At 38.8% G+C, this 18314-nt stretch overlaps 1 protein-coding gene across 3 annotated transcripts; it reads right to left on the minus strand.

Annotated features, from left to right (window-relative positions):
* Positions 1-273: 273 nt before the first annotated feature.
* On the minus strand, positions 274-17576 carry LOC119056785 (apolipoprotein R-like). Of its 3 annotated transcripts, none has more exons than XM_037155302.2 (5): positions 17385-17572; positions 5285-5473; positions 2411-2581; positions 1224-1399; positions 274-694 (listed from the first exon to the last, which is right to left on the minus strand). In XM_037155302.2, the coding sequence occupies exons 1-5, from the start codon at positions 17491-17493 to the stop codon at positions 524-526; spliced, it is 816 nt and encodes a 271-aa protein (XP_037011197.2). In that variant the 5' UTR covers positions 17494-17572; the 3' UTR covers positions 274-523. The 3 variants fall into 3 exon arrangements, with proteins under 3 accessions (XP_037011197.2, XP_037011198.2, XP_053523991.1); XM_053668016.1 differs by lacking the exon at positions 274-694 and adding an exon at positions 737-948 and having other exon boundaries at positions 17385-17576; XM_037155303.2 differs by lacking the exon at positions 5285-5473 and having other exon boundaries at positions 17385-17573.
* Between the last annotated feature and the right edge of the window lie 738 nt (positions 17577-18314).

An 18314-nucleotide genomic window follows, 5' to 3' on the forward strand; every position in this document is an offset into this window, starting at 1 on the left:
AAGCACATGGGGTTTAGAAAATGAAATAATTCCCTTCAAATAGGAGAGACTCAACAAGGCTTTTGGGGTGTGTTGACATTTAATATAAATACTGAGGGCCTGAATGATTTGCACATGTGGAACTGTGGAGTAAAGGCCATTCAGGGAAAGGTAACTGATGTGAAGCCAAGCCCATATTCAAGATCCATACAATCAAATAAATGTATTAACTTTGTATAATATGTTTGTTTACAGACCTTATTTCATGAAGTCCTAATGATCACAAAGACAAAATTGTGTTTGATAATAAAATTTTAATGGAAAAATGTGCAATTAGTGTCCAGATAAAGCAAAAATATTAGCCACAAGATAATCGATAATTCTATAATCTCAAAGCACTAGCAAAAACATTAGTAACTTAGCCTTTCTAGATATTTATTACAATTAATGTTGGTGCCAATGGGATGGTAGAGTTGCTAGACTAGAGTGATCCACATTGAATTGAAGGCAGCAAGGCACTTTTTTCTCCCTCTTCTGGAAAAAATTACAGTGATGACTTCAGAGTAGATTTTCTCTCCTCTCTCTGTAGTTCCAAGATTTCAATTTCTAAAGACAATTTATACATTTCCAGCGCCATTTTCACATCCTCTGGTCTTGGGAGACACTGCATAAGTTTTCTGCCTGCTAGAACTTGCTCATAGCCAGGAGGGACCCCCTAAAAGAGATACAGCTTGTGAGTGTGGTTTAGAGGCTTCTCCCCAGATCATGAGAATGGCAGGACTACAGGATCAGGTCTCAGACCAACCCCAGGTTTGATGGGTGAGCAGGAAACTAGAACACACCTTGGCCCCACCATAGTCTTCCCTTGAGGAATTTAGACCTGTTCCTAGACAGCTTCCCAGAAGGCCTCTGTGGGACAGAGGTATTTTGGCCAACCATCCAAAAACAAAGCACAGAGTATTGTACAGTCTAGAAAAGAAAAGTTAGGAGTCAGCGCTCCCAGGTCTCTGACAATGTCCTCTCCATAAGGGGCTTGGTGTTTCCTGTCCTCAAGTGAGAGCAGGACAACTTGCCACCCTAACCGACCAGAGCACTTCCAGGGAAAACAAGAGAGCTCTTTTGAATGACTCAGGGATCCATCCTGGCAGGTCAGATCTCGCCTTTGCTGGCTGGGACAGTGCTTTGAGGTGGCACCATTTTTAGGGTTTGATAGCACAGGAACTTTCTTGAATTGTTGCACTTACCCACTCACACTTGGGCACCTCTGGATACCAGGTATGGTTCTCTAAGCAGGTGATATTTTGGTGACCGACCACAGTATAGCCAGAAGCACACTTGATGGTGACATTTTCAGATTCAACAAATTGATCCTTATCCCCAAACACCTTTCCATGCTCTATCTTTGGTTTTGGACACAGAGCTACAATGAAAGCACAGTTAAGTAATCTGTAAATTAAAAAAAAAGACATGATACCAGACTAGGACATTAAAATGAACTATATGTAAGTGCTTCTAATTGTTTTATATTTTCCTATTTTGATAACAATGATATTAGTTCCAATTTTTATTGAGGATTGGCTCATATCAGTCATCTGGGCTAAGCATTTTATGTGATTTTCTCATTTAAGTCTCTCTGCTGTATGAAGTGAGCACTGTTACTATTGCCATTTATCCAGGAGAAAATGAGATACAGAGGGGTTAATAAACTTGTTCAAGACATAACATCTCTAAATAAGTTGACAGGGCATTAAAAAATCACATGACCCAAGATTCTCAGCTGTCAAAGAAACTATTCCTCATCCTGTGATCCACAAAAGACACTAGGGATGAAATCTCCCCTCTTGCCCATTTTCTCCTGTATGCAATGGCAACAATGGTGGTAAATAATTCCTGGAGTTGTTGATGGCAAAGTGATATTAAACCCATGTGCATGTAAAAATTGGACCTGATCTTGACTGTTTCTGCCCTACAACAGGTTGGCAAACTGGAAGTCCCCCACCACACTCCTCCATCATGGGCAGGTGGTGCCCTGTGTCAGGCTTAGATGGAAATAACCGCCACTTCTTGGTATTTGGAATTAGCCCATGAGAATCTGCATTCAGGTCTGAGCAAGTTTCCTTGGATATTTTGCTATAGGCCACAGCCACAGTCAGAGAATTTATAGTCTGTAGACTACTTCCAGAAATACATAAGCAAGTGGGAATCTGGGCTGCCTCCAGGAGAATGAATTTTGTGACTGGGAGAAAGAAGTAGGGGAGATTCATGTTCCTGTGTGCCCCTCAAACTTTTTTGTTTTGGGTACCATTTAAATTTAATAATTATTTAAAATAAATCAAATCAAATCAAATATTTTTGTTCTGCTTCTGGCTAGAAACTTTATTCTCAGTCTCTCCATGACAGTTCCACCCACTTAGCCATGGGCTGGAGTTACCTTTACATTGAGGGGCCGGACCTGACCAGCGAGAATGACTGCAGGAGAGTGTGGCCACTCCAACCAGAGTGTATCCTTCGTCACATTCATATTTAACCTCCTTAGGTTGGAATAGGTATGAAGACTTTTCTATATAACGTCCATGGGCAATAAGAGGAGGATAAGAGCAACCTTAATGGTAAGACAAAAAAATGAGAGAGCTTGAGTTTATAGAATATAAAACACAACACATCGCAGAATCTGTGTGGTTTGTAGGAGCCTTTGTCCTGTCCTGTCATTTTCTCTACTCATAGGATCACTTAGCCAAAGCCAAGTGCCTGTGCTGCCCTCCTGCAAGCCTCAGAATGAAGAACTGTGGAAAGCCTTGACTAGAATTTCAAGCACGTAGAGTTTGCTTCATTTAATTATCAAGTTCATCAACCTTTACACTGTTTAAGAACCATTTTGGCACAAAAGCTGGATTCAGCCCAAAATCATATTGTACTGATGCTACAGTCCATGCAATTCAGGCTAATTGCAGAGATGTACACCTGTGAGAAACTGTTTAAGATGCTAAATATATGCACAATATCTGATTCATTGTGTCCAATCAAAACTGTTCATCCATCCCCACAAAAAAATACTTACTGCATTGTAAAATATTTTATTAAAGATCTCATAGAATGATTTAAAATGATTAGTTGCATATTTAAATAATAGACAAAACATGTATAAAAGATCCATGGACAAGGACAATGGGGTGGAGGATTGAATGTGGGGAGGTTGGCCAGGCAAGGGGGAGTAATGGTGGAAAAATGTGGTACAACTGTAATTGAATAAGACTGAAAATATTTTAATAAGATAAACAAATAAATAATAATAGACACAACATGGTGTGCAGTACCATGAAAAGTTCTCTGAAAAGAAACATTGTCAGCATCCTCAAACACTGCATGAGAAATTTAAATAAAGCAGGTCATTAGGAATGTCAGATGAAATTATGCTGATGGACTACAACAGCTATAAGTTCTATCCTAAGATGCCTCCTTGAAGCATGGAAAACATAATGCTGCACAGTGAGTTTGAAATTCTGGATTTGCCATGGCAGGAGCCAGAAGTAGGATTTAAATAACTCAGGGAAGTGAGCATCCTGAAGTGGATATACTGTATAAGCTCAAAAATATCACCAGATGATTCTGTTACATGGAAAGGCCTGAATAATACATGTACATACCAAGGACATAAGGAATTCCCCAAAACATTACTATCAAAAGCAAGAGCTGAAAATAGGAAGGCCATTAAAGAACAAGTTTCACTGTTACTGACAGCAGTCAGAGAAGTGCTCATTTGCTTTAGAAGTAAACATAATCATCATCATGTGTGACCAGGTAGAGAGATGACCTAAGCAGCCAACAAAGATACTATTCAATTTGTACCATCAATAGAAATTAAGGATGGATAATCAGGAGACTGATGGCCTTTGGTTTAATAACAAATTACAATCCCTTGCTCAGTTTCTGGACCTGTGCCAGTTGCCAGGTCTGGAGATCATTGACTAAAGAAAAAAAAAGACAGCTCCCAGAAGTAAAGATTCTACAACATCTCAGTAAGTATGCATAGTAATGAGTTCCCCAGGCTTCCAAGAGGACCTATGTCTTTTACTTAGATACTGTGCACTGGTGAAAGATACACAATAAACTGAGGATTACTGAGCATAGAACTCTGGTTGACATTGATACCTATCACCAACATAGTTTCCCTATTAGACCAATTGGTGGTCATTTCCATTGTTTTTGAAAGTATAGTCAGAATCAACAAAATTGGTCATTAGCACAACTCCCATATTGGGCCTTTGGCCTACAGGGTATGAACTATCATACCTCAGAAGGCCAAGTAGAAGCCATACATGTGACCAACACTTTTCCTCCTTAAGGCAAAGAAGATAATTTTTTAAAATATCATGTACCAAGAGGGAGGGAGTAAATTAGTATATTCATAAAGAACTAAAGATGCAAAAGTGGTCATTCCCATTTTCCTCATCTGTCTACTACAAAAATCAGAATTCTAGACAATTACAGTGGACTATTGGAAATTCAACATTTAGTCCCCATTGCAACCACTTTTCTAGATGTGGTATCTTTACAAAAGCAGATTAATATGTCTTCAGATAAATGAGGCCACTGATTTAGAAAAGGCATTCTTTTTCATCCCTATCAAAAAAGAAGATCAGAGACAGTTTGAATACACATGAAATGGTCAAAATTATATATTTTCACTTTTAACCCTACTAAGTCCCTCTCATGATAGAGTTCGAAGCTTTCAGGAGCATCTGGACATCCACAGAATATCATATTGATCCAGTCCACCAATGGCATCATGTGAATTCTATCTAATAAGCCAGAAGTAGGTGGTATGGTGATGCTCTGGAGTACAGAAGGGAAGGGGAGGGAAGGGAAGGGAAGGAAGGAAGGAAAGGAGGAAGGAAGGAAGGAAGGAAGGAAGGAAGGAAGGAAGGAAGGAAGGAAGGAAGGAAGGAAGGAAGGAGGAAAGGAAGGAAAAGCAGATTCAAATGGATTTTGGCAAGTCTTGTTTTTCAGGTTAAGACATATAGGAAGGAAAGAGAAGAGAATAAATATCAAGAAACATAACATAATAATTTAAAAGGCTCACCAATTTATTACATGTGGTTTATTTTCACTGATTCAAGAAACTGCAAATAAACAATGTTGGGAAAAGGAGAAATTTGAACTGGAGTGCTTTTGAATATGTTTATTCATTCCAAGAATCATACAGAGTATCCAAGTTCTTTCACCTAATTTGAAGCCTTTCCTTAATAATCTCCACTACTTTGTTATGAAGAAACTCCTAAAATAACATAATTCCATAAGCTCTTACTCTCTTCACATACTGGTGTTTCAGGACTCCAAGTGCCATCTGCTTGGCAGGAAGCTTCAACACTTCGTCTCCTACCACATGAATATGAAAGCGAGTCTCCATAGAAATATTCACAGTTACTGGCCAAGCTACTTTTTCTCTGGCTAGTGATTCTGCCATTCCTTAGGTTTGGTACTGGGCAACATACATCTAAAAAAAACCAAAACATGAGACATAGTTAGTAAAATCATACTGAGGGGATGCCTATGGCTAACAATCTCATTTCCACCTTCACAAGAGCTCACCACAGAAGAGAGGTTGGGGAAACATACTAGCGTAGAAGAGACATTTTGAGTACTCACTCTTTGTCCCCAATTTGCTAAAGCAGTCCAAACCAGTCATATTCCTCCAGGTAAATAATTTCATAGGCATCTCCAAAATGAGAAGTTGGATTAAGCCTTCCAACTTGTCATTTTCAAAAATGTTTCAAAAGCAATGGCAATGTTTACCATCTCTTGGTTTCATTAGGGCTGAAACCACACAATGATAGTTTCAGAATTGTATATTTCTAGAAATAAAAATTTAAAAACATTTATCAACCTATGGTTGTTTGGAAGACCCTCTCCTTGCCTTTCTCATGGATTCTTTAAACTTTTATCACTATCTTGTAGCAACCCTTCTTCCATAGGCCAAACTATTTAACCAAATATGCCACCCACATTCCAATAGTTATATCCCATATCTTACCTAGAATAACACTCTTTTTCTCTGCTAGCTATTCAAGTCCCATTTGCTCTGTGAATGCATACTTGTCTTAGCACCCCAGCAAATACTTATTGTTGATTTCTCAGCTTCTATAGCAGTTAGTAAGAAGATGTTATATGTTCTATATAATTGTTTATTAAAATTTAGCATAATCTAGACTTCCACCAAGATGGAGGCGTAGGTGGAAGCTTCTCACACAACCAAGTTTAAAAACAACAAAGTTTTAGCAACAAAAACACAGCCAAACCACAGAAAATTGAACTACATGGAAGTCTGACAACAACGAACCCTTCAGCCAAACCGGTAAGAGGGGCGGAGACAGCGGCAGAGCTGGGTCAGGCAGGAAAGATCCACCAGACCAACCTGGGCACAGATCCCAGGTGTGGAGAAGCGGGCGGACCCACTGAGGGCGGACCATGGTCACACACTGGCACGCAGATAAACCGGTGGAGGAGCTATCAGTGGTGAGATGGACCTCGCAGGCCCCAGTGGCAGGAAGTGGCTGAGGGAACTGCCATTGTACCTCTCTGACCCTGTCCCCACATGCAGCATCAAAAACTAGAGACTGGGTAGCCCCACCCTGGTGAACAACTAAGGCTCTGCTCCTCATACCTAACAGGCACAAACACATCAAAACACGGCTCAAGAACAACTCAGAGCCCCAGAGCCAATAAATCTAAGCAATGAAGAAATAGCCAAACTTTCAGATGCACAGTTCAAAACACTGGTGATCAGGATGCTCACAGAGCTGGTTGATTTTAGTCACAAATTAGAGGAACAAATGAAGGCTAAACTAATTGAAAAAAATGGAAATGGACAGGAAACCAATAGTAATAAAAAGGAAACTGGGACTCAAATCAAAGGAGTGGACCAGAAAGAGGAAAAAAATGACCAAACAGAAAAGAATGTAGAAAAAGAATTAAAAAAAACGAGGAGAGGCTTAGGAACCACCAGGACATTTTTAAACATTCCAACATCCGAATTATAGGGTTACCAGAAGGGGAAGAGGAACAGCCATGAGTGGAAAACTTATTTGAACAAATAATAAAGGAGAACTTCCCCAATTTGGCAAAGGAAATAGACTTCCAGGAAATCCAGGAAGCTCAGAGAGTCCCAAAGAAGTTAGACTCAAGAAGGAACACACCAAGGCACATCATAATTATATTAGCCAAGATTAAAATGAAGGAGAGAATTCTAGAAGCAGCAAGAGATAAGGGGACAGTCACCTACAAAGGAGTTCCCATCAGACTGTCAGTGGATTTCTCAAAAGACACCTTACAGGCAAGAAGGGGATGGAAAGAAGTATTCCAAGTCATGAAATCCAAGGACCTACATCCAACATTGCTCTATCCAGCAAAGCTTTCATTTAGAATGGAAGGGCAGATAAAGTGCTTCTCAGATAAGATCAAATTCAAGTTCATCATCACCAAGCCCTTATTATATGAATGTTAAAGGGACTTACCTAAGAAAAAGAAGATAAAAAAGATGAACAGTGAAAGGACAGCAAACTCACAGTTATTAAGAACCACACCTAAAACAAAAGCAAACTACAAGGACAGCTAAATCAGGAGTGGAACCATAGAAATGAAGATCACATGGAGGGTTAGCAACAGGAGAGTGGGAGAAGGAGAAGGGGGGAGAAGGTACAGAAAATAAGTAGCATAGATGGTAGGTAGAAAATAGATAGGGGGAGGGCAAGAATAGTAGGGGAAACATAGAATCTAAAGAACTTGAGACACGTGGTCATAAACTAAAGGGGGGAGTGGAAGGGGAGGGGTGTACAGGGTGGAGGGGAATGAAGGGGGAAATAGAACAACTGTAATGGCATAATAAATAAAATATATTTTTTAAAAATTTACCATAATCTAATAAAAAAACTCCCATCACACAAAAGCCCCGGACCAGATGGGTTCACAGGAGAATTCTACAAAGCATTTAAAGAAGAGCTAACCCCCATTCTTCACAGACTATTCCAAAAAATCCAAAAGGATGGAAAACTCCCAAACTCCTTTTATGAAGCCAGCATCATCCTAATCCCAAAACCAGATAGAGATACAACAAAGAAAGAAAACTTCAGGCCAATATCACTGATGAACATAGATGCTAAAATCCTCAACAAAATATTGGCAAATCGCATCCAACAATATATCCAAAAGATTATACACCATGACCAAGTGGGATTCATCCCAGGGATGCAAGGATGGTTCAACATTCGCAAATCAGTAAATGTAATTCATCACATAAACAAAAGCAAAGACAAAAACCACATGATCATATCAATAGACGCGGAAAAAGCTTTTGATAAGGTCCAGCACCCATTTATGATAAAAACACTCAGCAAAGTGGGAATAGAGGGAGCATTCCTCAATATAATAAAGGCCATATATGAGAGACCTACAGCCAATATCATACTCAATGGGAAAAAACTAAAATCTTTTCCACTAAGATCAGGAACAAGACAAGGATGTCCACTTTCACCACTTCTATTCAATATAGTATTAGAAGTTTTGGCCACAGCAATCAGGCAGGAAAAGGAAATAAAAGGCATCCAAATAGGAAAGGAGGAAACAAAACTGTCACTGTTTGCAGATGACATGATACTGTACATGGAAAATCCTATAGACTCTACCCAAAAACTGCTCGAACTAATTAATGAATTTGGCAAAACAGCAGGATACTGCTGCTGCTTTGATCCAGAAATCAAAGGCATTTTTGTATACAAACAATGAATCAGCAGAAGCAGAAATCAAGGAAAAAATCCCATTCGATATAGCAAAAAGAAAAATAAAATATCTGGGAATAAACCTAACCAAAGAGGTAAAAGACCTGTATGCAGAAAACTGCACAGCACTGAAGAAAGAAATCAGGGAAGACACAAACAAATGGAAACATATACCGTGTTCATGGATTGGAAGAATTAACATCATCAAAATGTCCATACTACCCAAAGCAATATACAGATTTAATGCAATACCTATTAAAATACCAATGGCATATTTCACAGACATAGAACAAACACTTCAAAAATTTATATGGAGCCATAAACGAGCCCGAATAGCAACTGCTCTTTTGAGAAAGAAGAACAAAGTAGGAGGGATCACAATACCTGATATCAAACTGTATTACAAAGCCACTGTAATCAAAACAGCCTGGTACTGGCATAAAAACAGGCACATAGACCAATGGAACAGAACAGAGAGCCCAGAAATCAACCCAACTCTCTACAGTCAATTAATATTTGACAAAGGGGGCAGTAACATCAAATGGAGTAAAGATAGCCTCTTCAACAAATGGTGTTGGGAGAACTGGACAGCTACGTGCAAAAAAATGAAACTTGAGCACAGACTTACACCATACACCAAAATAAATTCAAGGTGGATAAAAGACTTAAATATAAGCTGTGACACCATTAAAGTCTTACAGGAGAACATCGGCAAGAAAATCTCAGATATTCCACGTAGCAACATTTTTACTGATATGTCCCCTAGAGCAAGGGATATGCAGGAAAGAATAAACAAATGGGATCTCATCAAAATAAGAAGCTTCTGCATGACCAAAGAAAACAGTATTAAATTAGCAAGACAACCAACTGTATGGGAAAACATATTTGCCAATGATACCTCAGACAAAGGTTTAGTCTCCAAAATATACAAAGAACTTACAAGACTCCACTCTAGGAAGACATCGAACCCCATTAAAAAATGGGAAAAGGACTTGAACAGACACTTCTCTAAAGAGGACATACAGAATATCCAGAGACACATGAAGAGGTGCTCAATATCGTTAGCTATCAGAGAGATGCAAATTAAACCCACAATGAGATACCACTTTACACCAGTCAGGATGGCTATCATAAACAAAGCAATAAACAACAAATGTTGGAGAGGGTGTGGGGAAAAGGGGTCCTTAGTTCACTGTTGGTGGGATTGCAGACTGGTACAACCATTATGGAGAACAGTATGGAATTTTCTCAGAAAAGTAAAAAATCGACCTGCCTTTTGACCCAGCAATTCCACTGCTAGGATTATATCCCAAGAATCCTAAAACATCAATTTCAAAGAACCTATGCACCACAATGTTCATAGCAGCACAATTTACAATAGCCAAGAGTTGGAAGCAACCTAGGTGCCCATCAGTAAATGAATGGATCCAAAAATTGTGGTACATATACACAATGGAATTCTATGCAGCAGAGAGAAAGAAGGAGCTACTACCCTTTGCAACAACATGGATGGAACTGGAAAGCATTATGCTGAGTGAAATAGGCCAGGTGTTGAAGGACAAATACCATATGATCTCACCTTTAACAGGAAGCTAAATAACAAAATAAACAAGCAAATAGAATAAAAACAAAGACACTAAAATAGAGAACAAGTGGGCAGCGACCAGAGGGGAGAGGGAAGGGAATTTAAGGGGAAAAATGAGGAGGGATTTTGAAGAACAAGTATGAAAGACACAGGGATGAGGTCTGTGGGGAGGGGGGGATGGGAGGGAGGTGGGGAGACGGGGCGGAGGGGGGGTTGGGATGGGAGAAATTGACAAAAGAAAACTGTACTTGAAAAACAACTCAATAAATTAAAAAATAAAAATAAAAAAAAATTTACCATAATCTAGACACTACATATACAAGGTCTTCCCATAAGGTATCCAGGCATGTAATATGAAAAACAGAGACATTCACTGAAGAAGATACAAGAAACATTGTATGTGGGACAATGATGCCTCAGTCCCCTTCAAAGAAGGCACCTTGGGACCTCACAAAATTCTCCCTATTGCCAAGCACTGTCCCATAGTATTTTCCTGAATCTCATTGACAGTCTGAAATCTCTTCTCTTTCAAAGGTAATTTTAGTTTTGGGAAAAGCCAGAAGTCACAGGATGCCAAAGCTGAGCTGTACAGAAGCTGACTCACCTGGGTGATTTGATGTTTTGCAAAAACAAAACTCTGCACAAGATATGATACATCTCGTGATGAAGCTGCCGATCACCAGTTGCCCATAGCTGCAGCCTTCTGAATCATCCAAATAGTTTCCACAGAGGAATGTTTATGCTTAACCCAAAATTTGATACAGATTTATCGTTTTACTTGCTCAGTCATTTTGAATGTGATGGCAACAGAGTAGACATGCTCACTCAATGGCATCTACCACCCTCACTGACTAGTACAGTGAAGTCATCATTGTTTATGCATGTGCAATGATACACAGTTCAATCTCCTAGGCTGACAGGTTACATCAATGTCTCACAAACTATTCTCATTATACCAATGATTGGATTTATTTCACAAAGACCTTGTATACTACCTATGTATACCATGACACTAGGTACACCATACTATGTATACTATAGATACTATGTATACATAACCTAGACATTTCATCTATTACCTCACTCAATCATTACAACATTCATAAGATATACATAATAGTATTTTACCACCTTTTATACCAGGAAATGGACTCTTGGAGAGCTTAAGTTTCTTGGTCCAAGTGAGGCAGCTACTGCATAGTAGAGACATAATTGAGACTTGTCTTGCTCGAAAGACCATGTTGTCTATGATTTCACTCTATACTCTAGTAATTATTTAACAGCTGATTTATACTTTTCACATACACATTTTTCTCTTTTGAGTTCAGGCAACATGTCTCAAGTATCTTTGTGTCTTTGTTCTTGAAATAAATTAAAGGTTCTAAAGAGATATTCCCTGTGTACAAGTCTAAGGCTCACAAATGGAATATTCTAAGCCTCAGATTTAACACATCATTAGAAAATACCTTATGAATTGACCCAACAAATACTTATGTAAATTGGTCCTTGTAAGTCTGTTCAGCAGACACTGAGGCACATATTTTGCAATACTATAAGGAAAATAAGACATAACCATATGAACAGCAAAACCACAGTATCAATCAATTTATAAAAATGTATCTTAAGAAAAGAAATGCCAATAAGATAGATATAAACAAAGAAAATGAAAACTGAGGGAGAAAGGATAAAATAATCTTTCCTAGAGGGAACTGGAAGCATATTTTAAGATTTGAATAAAAATTTCTTTGATGAATGAGATATAAGTAAGCATTTTGTCTTTTTTATCTTTAGTATATATATATTTATTTTTCTTTTTTTGGATGTTTCTTTTTTAATATATTTTATTGATTATGCCATTACATAATAGAACAGCCCTCAGTTGTTCTATCCCCCCCTTCATTCCCCTCCACCCTGCACACCCCCTCCCCCACCATTCCCCCCTTTAGTTTATGACCACATGTCTCAAGTTCTTTAGATTCTATGTCTCCCCTACTATTCTTGCCCTCCCCCCTATCTATTTTCTACCTACCATCTATGCTACTTATTTTCTGTACCTTCTCCCCACTTCTCCTTCTCCCACTCTCCTGTTGCTAACCCTCCATGTGATCTTCATTTCTATGGTTCTGCACCTGATCTAGCTATCCTCTTAGTTTGCTTTTGTTTTAGGTGTGGTTCTTAATAACTGTGAGTTTGCTGTCCTTTCACTGTTCATCTTTTTTATCTTCTTTTTCTTAGGTAAGTCCCTTTAACATTCATATAATAAGGGCTTGGTGATGATGAACTTGAATTTGATCTTATCTGAGAAGCACTTTATCTGCCCTTCCATTCTAAATGAAAGCTTTGCTGGATAGAGCAATGTTGGATGTAGGTCCTTGGATTTCATGACTTGGAATACTTCTTTCCAGCCCCTTCTTGCCTGTAAGGTGTCTTTTGAGAAATCCACTGACAGTCTGATGGGAACTCCTTTGTAGGTGACTGTCCCCTTATCTCTTGCTGCTTCTAGAATTCTCTCTTTCATTTTAATCTTGGCTAATATAATTATGATGTGCCTTGGTGTGTTCCTTCTTGAGTCTAACTTCTTTGGGACTCTCTGAGCTTCCTGGATTTCCTGGAAGTCTATTTCCTTTGCCAAATTGGGGAAGTTCTCCTTTATTATTTGTTCAAATAAGTTTTCCACTCATGGCTGTTCCTCTTCCCCTTCTGGTAACCCTATAATTCGGATGTTGGAATGTTTAAAAATGTCCTGGTGGTTCCTAAGCCTCTCCTCGTTTTTTTTAATTCTTTTTCTACATTCTTTTCTGTTTGGTCATTTTTTTCCTCTTTCTGGTCCACTCCTTTGATTTGAGTCCCAGTTTCCTTTTTATTACTATTGGTTTCCTGTCCATTTCCATTTTTTTCAATTAGTTTAGCCTTCATTTGTTCCTCTAATTTGTGACTAAAATCAACCAACCAGCTCTGTGAGCATCCTGATCACCAGTGTTTTGAACTGTGCATCTGAAAGTTTGGCTATTTCTTCATTGCTTAGATTTATTGGCTCTGGGGCTCTGAGTTGTTCTTGAGCCATGTTTTGATGTGTTTGTGCCTGTTAGGTATGAGGAGTGGAGCCTTGGTTGTTTACCAGGGCAGGGCCACCCAGGTCTCTAGTTTGTGTTGCTGCAGGTGGGAGTGGGTCAGAGAGAGGCCTCCCAGATCACTGGTTTGTGATGCTGTAGGTGGGGATGGCGTCAGAGAGGGACAATGGCAGTCCTCTCTACTGCTTTTTGCCCCTGGGTCCTGCACGATCTGTCTCATCGCTCCCTCCTCCACCGGTTTATCTGCGCACAAATGTGTGACCATGGTCAGCCCTCAGTGAGTCCACTGCCTTGTACCCTCAGTGGGTCTGCATGCTTCTCCACACCTGGGATACGCCTACAGCTGCCAGTGCGCCTGGGTCGCATGCCAGGGTTGGCCAGGTGGATGTTTCCTGCCCGACCTGCTCTGCTGCTGGCTCTGCCCCTCTTACCGGTTTGGCTGAAGCCTTCGTTGTTGTCAGACTTCCATGAAATTCAATCTTCTGTGGTTTTGGCTGCGTTTTTGTTGCTAAAACTTTGTTGTTTTTAAACTTGGTTGTGGGAGGAGGCACAGTGCTTCCACCTAAGCCTCCATCTTGGAGGAAGTTCGCATTTTGTCTTGAAGTGGCAATTAGAGCAGAGACTTAAAGTCAGCAGAAAGTTGTTATTGAAGAATGAAAGGGAGGCAAGCTGAGAAACTAGAGTGAGACATTTAGGCATATCCTATACTCCACATGGTCCAAAGGTAAAATGGGGTTTTCAGGAAATGGAAGAAGAGGGGATAAATACAAAGGAATCTGAAGGAATCAGGACAAGTCTTTCTGACTTGTTGGACATAATCTACATTCAATGCCTCACAAAGAAAAAGGAGGCCTAGAAGATCAAGATAATGGTACTCAGGGAAGATATTGAAAGTGCTTTGGAAATTTAATAGGTTTAGCCATTTCAGTTTCTAAGAGAGAATTACTCAGAATATGTGAGTCCTTTTATCTAACTTTAAAATTTCATTGAAAATATCTATCATTATGATGTAAAAAAACCAAAATAATATACTTTGTAACCTCCTTTGAAAAACAATTCTGAAGTTACTCTGTGATATTAAGGAAGTTTATAAGGCTTAAAGAGCATGGAATCATTCTGGAGCCCTAGAAATTAAACTTGACAAAGGCAGACAGGTCACACTGGGAACTCCATGTTCCCTCTCCAATTCTTGTATCATAAAAATTGAGAAAATACTCGATGTCACCTGAATAGGAAACACAATTTCCATTGAAATAGACACAGCTATTGGTGATATCTCTTCTTTTTTGAGTGATTTTGCCATTCTGTGCAAAATGTTCTACATTAAGTGCTCTAATAGATTGTATAAGTTAAGGGGTATGTGTGTAAATATTTTAAAAATATTCTTAGAAATTCTTTCTTTTAAAGAATAGCTTCCATTAGTTTATGAATAATAAATGTTACTTTGTTAGCATATTTCTATTTATTAATAAAAACAATTACTCATATCTTCATTTATAATCAGCACCACCCTGGCAGGATATAGAAGGACATGCAGGACCTGGCAAATTCTTCCAGTGTTCATTTATTGGGGAGTATTATTTCCTAATTTTCAATACAATATCTTACACTTATATTCATTTTTTAGTTTATACAGTACCTTGCAATTTTACTTTTAAAAATTCACTCATTTCTAATAATATGCATTTTTTTCTGGACTGCAAAGTTTTATACTCAATTATGAATATGTAATAGAAAAATAATTAATCCTAAAAAAGAATTAACTCTTTAATAATTAAGGAGTATCTTTTAAATATAAATACATTAATATTAAAAAATAAAAGATACAAGGTTTTTGTGGCTAGATTGCTGCTCAAGGATTTGTAATATTTTGTTTTACAAGTATTGTAATTACAGCCTATACCAGAAACACTAAAAGTAGTTGAGCATATTTCCTAATAAAATACTTCCTTGCACTCCTCAAACATTGCACTGAATTATTCATATTTGCTTATATTTAACTAATTCTTAACCAGAAATTTTTTCTCATACCTTGGTTTAAACACACCCATCTTGACTTCTGGCCAAGATAGAGGTATAGGTAGATACACTGTGCTTCCTTGCACTACCAAAAGAAGAACAACAACAAATTTAAAAACAAAAACAACCAGAATTGCCAGAAAATTAATGGGCAGCTAGGGCAGAGAGGTTTTGTAGCAAGGTAGCAGCTGGCAGACCTCATGAGGTGGCTGCTGGTGGAGTAGGCAGTCCCACATTTGTGTGCAGATAAACTGGGAGGAAAAACTGGGGAGTGAGACAGACTGCACAATCCAGGTTTCCAGAGGAGGGAAATAAAGTGTCAAAACCTGCAGCTATAAAAACTTTTGGGAATGGCAGCAGCTGGAGAAATGTCCAGCCTCACAGGAGAGGGCATTGCAGAGAACCACAGGATCCTAGAATATGCACAAGCCCATACACTCAGGAGGTCAGCACCAGAAGGGCCCAATCTGCTATGGAAAGCAGGGAAAGTGACTGAAAGCCAGCCAACAGCCAAGCAAGCAGCACTGTTCCCTTTCAAACCCCATCCCTACATACAGTGCCACAATTCAAGCATTACATTGCCAAGCCCTGGCAAATACCTAAGGTTGGGCCCCTTAGAACAAAACAGGCATGCTGATACAAAAAAAAAAAAAGATGACCCAAATGAAAGAACAGATCAAAGCTCCAAAGTAGAACTAAGAAATGAAGACATGGCCAACCTCTCAGATGAACAATTTAAAACACAGGTGATTAGGATGCTCACAGAATTGCTTTAGTACAGTGACAAAATAGATGAAAAAGTGAAGGCTATGAAAAGTGAAATAAAGGAAAATGTACAGAGAACCAACAGTGATGGGAAGGAAACTGAAAGTCAAATTAATAGTTTGGAACAGAAGGAAGAGATGAACATTCCAAAGAACAGAATGAAGAAAGAAGAATTCGAAAAGGTGAGGAGAGATTTAGGAACCTCCAAGACAACTTTAAATTTTACAACATCTGAATCATAGGGGTGCCAGAAGGAGAAGAGGAAGAGCAAGAAATTGAAAACTAAAATAATAATAATAATAATAATAATAATAATAATAATAATGAAGGAGAACTCCCCCAATCTGGCAAATAGACTTCCAGCAAGTCCAGGAAACTCAGAGAGTCCCCAAGAACTTGGACCCAAGGAAGCACACACCAAGGCACATCATGATTGTATTACTCAAGATTAAAGGCAAGGACAGAATCTTAAAAGCAGCAAGAGAAAAGGATACAGTTACCTATAAAGGAATTCCCATAAGACTCTCAGCTGATGTCTCAAAAGAAACCTTACAGGAGAGAAGGGGATGGAAAGAAGTATTCAAAGTCATGAAAGGCAAGGACTTACATTCAAGAATACTCTATCCAGCAAAGCAGTCATTTATAATGCAAGGATAGATGAAGTGCTTCCCAGATAAGGTCAAATGAAAGGAGTTAATCATCATCAAGTCCTTATTACATTAAATATTAAAGGGACTTATCTAAGAAAAAGAAGATTAAAACTATGAACAGCAAAATGATAACAAACTCACAACTATCAACAACCAAACCTAAAACAAAAATAAAAGTGAACTAAGCAAACAACTAGAGCAGGAACAGAATCACGGAAATGGAGATCACATGCGGAGGGTTATTAGTGGGGGAAGGTGGGAGAACTGGGGGTAAAGGTATGGGGAATAAGTAGCATAGATTGTAGGTAGAAAATAGACATGGGAAGGTTAAGAATAATATAGAAAATGTAGAAGCCAAAGAACTTATGTGTATGGCCCATGGACTTGAACTAAATGAGGAGATGCAGTTAGGAGAAGGTGTGCAGGGTGGAAGGGAATTATGGGGAGGGGAGTGGGACAACTGTTGTAGCATAATCAGTAAAATATATTTAAAAATAAAATAAAAAATAAACACACCCGTCTTCTCTATTATGTCTGTACTTACCACATAGGACAGGTAGGCTTTGCAATAGAAATAGGACCCCGAGGAGGCACAGTGCTGGGAAAGTTCTCTGCAACTTGGGGGGCATGGTGAGGAGTTGCATCTCAGACATACAGCACTGGGGCTCACTGTTCTCAGATGCCGTGATCCAGCTGAAGAAGGGGTTTTAAGTCAGTAGGGAAATGATTCCTGACAAGGAACTAAATCTTGGCTATGGCACAGCTTTGACTCACTAAAGGGGAGGGGCAGAACTGAGTAGCTTATGTAATAGATGGGACCCGACCAGGACAATTCAATAAAGCTCCAAGTCTTGCAGCTAATTATATGACCTTAACATGAGTGCTGTCTGCAAGTATGAGGGTATTTACAATCACAACTTCAAGAATTCTTATTGCTAGAGGGCACACTTGTTGGTCGGTCATCTGCATCATTTATCTTTGAGTAATCAAGCAAAACTAGGGAAATCATTTGTTTGACTAATCAAGAAAAGCTAGAAAAACAATGTGAGTGGCAGTTTCTTCAAGGGGTCAGGGTGAGATGTTGAGAAATGTTCTTTGCCATCTCCCAGAAGTGTTGGGTCTTCATTCACTAGTGTGAATTCCCAGCAGGAAGGAAGGAAGGATAAGAAAGATCTCAAGTTCAATTTTCTTCCCAAATATTAACTGCCTAACTGGAATATAGAAAGCATGTTAATCTTTAATTGTGAAAAAACAAAAATACAGTCCAAATTACAATTATTTCCCCAATACTTAAGTTTTCTTCAGTATCTATGACACCAAATTAACCAACTTTGGGGTTACACTAGTTGAAGAGTAAAAGGGAAATTTCTTAGAGTGTTGCTTCAAGCACAGATAAAGCATGCATGAAAAACTGAAGTGTAGAAGATTAAGTATTATAAATGGACAAAGGGTCATGACAGCTTCAAGAGATTTT

This window comes from Artibeus jamaicensis, unplaced genomic scaffold (assembly GCF_021234435.1).
Source record: "Artibeus jamaicensis isolate MK-2021 breed Jamaican fruit bat unplaced genomic scaffold, CSHL_Jam_final contig_475, whole genome shotgun sequence".
Lineage (NCBI taxonomy): Eukaryota > Metazoa > Chordata > Mammalia > Chiroptera > Phyllostomidae > Artibeus > Artibeus jamaicensis.